The sequence below is a fragment of the Halictus rubicundus genome, unplaced genomic scaffold (genome assembly GCF_050948215.1).
Source record: "Halictus rubicundus isolate RS-2024b unplaced genomic scaffold, iyHalRubi1_principal scaffold0020, whole genome shotgun sequence".
NCBI classification, from domain to species: Eukaryota; Metazoa; Arthropoda; class Insecta; order Hymenoptera; family Halictidae; genus Halictus; species Halictus rubicundus.
In genome coordinates, this window is record NW_027488561.1 from 2,671,471 (window position 1) to 2,673,322 (window position 1,852).

The following is a 1,852-nucleotide window of genomic DNA, read 5'->3' on the forward strand; positions in this document are numbered from 1 at the left end:
AACAAAGATACCGTCGGTCTCGATAATTTCACGAGACGCATTCCACCCAGGGTCCACTATACGCAGCGTTAAATTGTCCCCAATCTTTCGATATTGGTCTTCTTCTTCCCCGTTCCTCGCGGACAAAAGCAGATTGGACAAACACTCCTTCACGCGCATCAACTCGATCCATGCGTTCGGGGAGATCGTGATCTCGTTGCCAAGGTTATCCCCTATAGCCACTTCCACGGCAATATCCGCGTTGACGCGCACGCCAATTTCCAGCCATTTGAAGTAATTGCCGGCAAGAGAATATCTTCGGCTCAGGATCCGCGTACCGCGCAAACTACTCGACACCGACGGCGGCTGCAGCATTGGCGGCGGTGGTGGCTGCGACGGTGGCTGCGGCGGTGGCTGCGACGATTGTTGAAAAATCCTGCAATCAATTTTATATTTTTAACAGTTGAACGTTTTCATATTTTGTTTTTATCTTTCTTATACTTACGTTGCGTTTCTTTGCCTTTTCGCAGTCGTGGCTGCTCGCGACTCGTCCATGTTCAATCGGTTGTGTCGCATCGTTACTGCTCCGCGTGTGCGATACTTTCTGAAGCGGAACGCTCGAAACACCTTGTTTTGTAGAATGCATTAATCGTCTTATCACTTCGCTTTCGCTGACAACGCTGATGTAACCCCAACCGCGGAGATAATCTGAAGGATCTGATTTCTACAGTTGCAGCGGTCTTTTCGCTAATAACTTTACCGCTTCCTATTTCAACGGAAGTCGTCGCCGTCGGTGATACTATAATGTCCCCAAGGAAGAGTATTGATCAAATTATCGCAAATGTGTCGTTTATCGTCGTACGGACTCGGCGCCAATTTCATTTCGGATACCGAATACACCCGATGCTGTACGGACATTATACGGTTATTGTTAACGTTCTTCTCCGTGTAATTACGAAGGCACTCGATATAGTCTTCGAAACTTATATCCCTAGCCGTGGCATTCGTTCTGATACCTTTTATCTTTTTGAATTCGCAGCACGCGTCCTCGTTATCGTGCACGCGAATCGCATACATTTTCGAGCGGAGCCCTACGAATTCCGGCATAATTTTGCCACCGTTCTCGTCCTTCATCAATCCCAGCATCTTTTTGTTCGCGATCGGAACGCCGTACGCGTTGTTCTCGGCATAATTGCTTGTGTCGTATCGATTGATATCGCGTTTCAACAGCTCGTACGCATCGTCGCAAACGATCTCGTATATCAAACTGTCCGTGTCCGTGTATAAAATCTTGCAGTTTTCTTTTAAATTTGGGTACATATAACCGTAATGAAAGTCGTACAAATGGCATTTAGATATATCCAATACGAACATGCCTATGTAGACAGGTTTATAAAATTTAATAAGCGTTTTTCTCAACTGAATCGCAACGAAATCCTCCGAGAACACCGTGCAACTGTGAAAATTCGACCTAGCTATCAATCGCTCGACACCGTGTCGACCCTCCCATCGAGAGAGTAATTTCACGCTCGCGTGATTTCGAACGTTCTCCATAGTCTTTCCAAACACCGCGATATTCATTAGTTTGAACAAATTTTTCGAAAAATCGTTGCTCGCGTTGGCACGCCATTTTGTGTTCAAATCGATGTAGCTGCACAGCCATCGCGACTGCCGAAACTCTAGAATTCGGTAAATTTTCCTCAATTTCAAACCGTGTTTCAAACTTTGTTGCAGATATCGATAATGCAGAACATATCGCTCCTTATCGCGAAGCGTTGCCAACAACTTCCTTTGGCTCGAGCCGGCCGTCGCTGTGTCATGACTCGGACAAAACGTAAGATCCACGTGAGCGTCATGAATTTCGCGCGGATAC

At 46.3% G+C, this 1,852-nt stretch overlaps 1 protein-coding gene across 1 annotated transcript; it reads right to left on the reverse strand.

Moving 5' to 3' along the window:
* Window positions 1-737: 737 nt before the first annotated feature.
* On the reverse strand, window positions 738-1,533 carry LOC143363100 (uncharacterized). The gene has a single exon (XM_076803719.1). It carries the CDS (start codon window positions 1,531-1,533, stop codon window positions 751-753), a length of 783 nt encoding a protein of 260 aa, XP_076659834.1. The 3' UTR covers window positions 738-750.
* Between the last annotated feature and the right edge of the window lie 319 nt (window positions 1,534-1,852).

Coding starts and splice junctions, on each gene's coding strand:
- LOC143363100 (XM_076803719.1), bottom strand. CDS start 1,533: ATGGAGAACGTTCGAAATCACGCGAGCGTGAAATTACTCTCTCGATGG.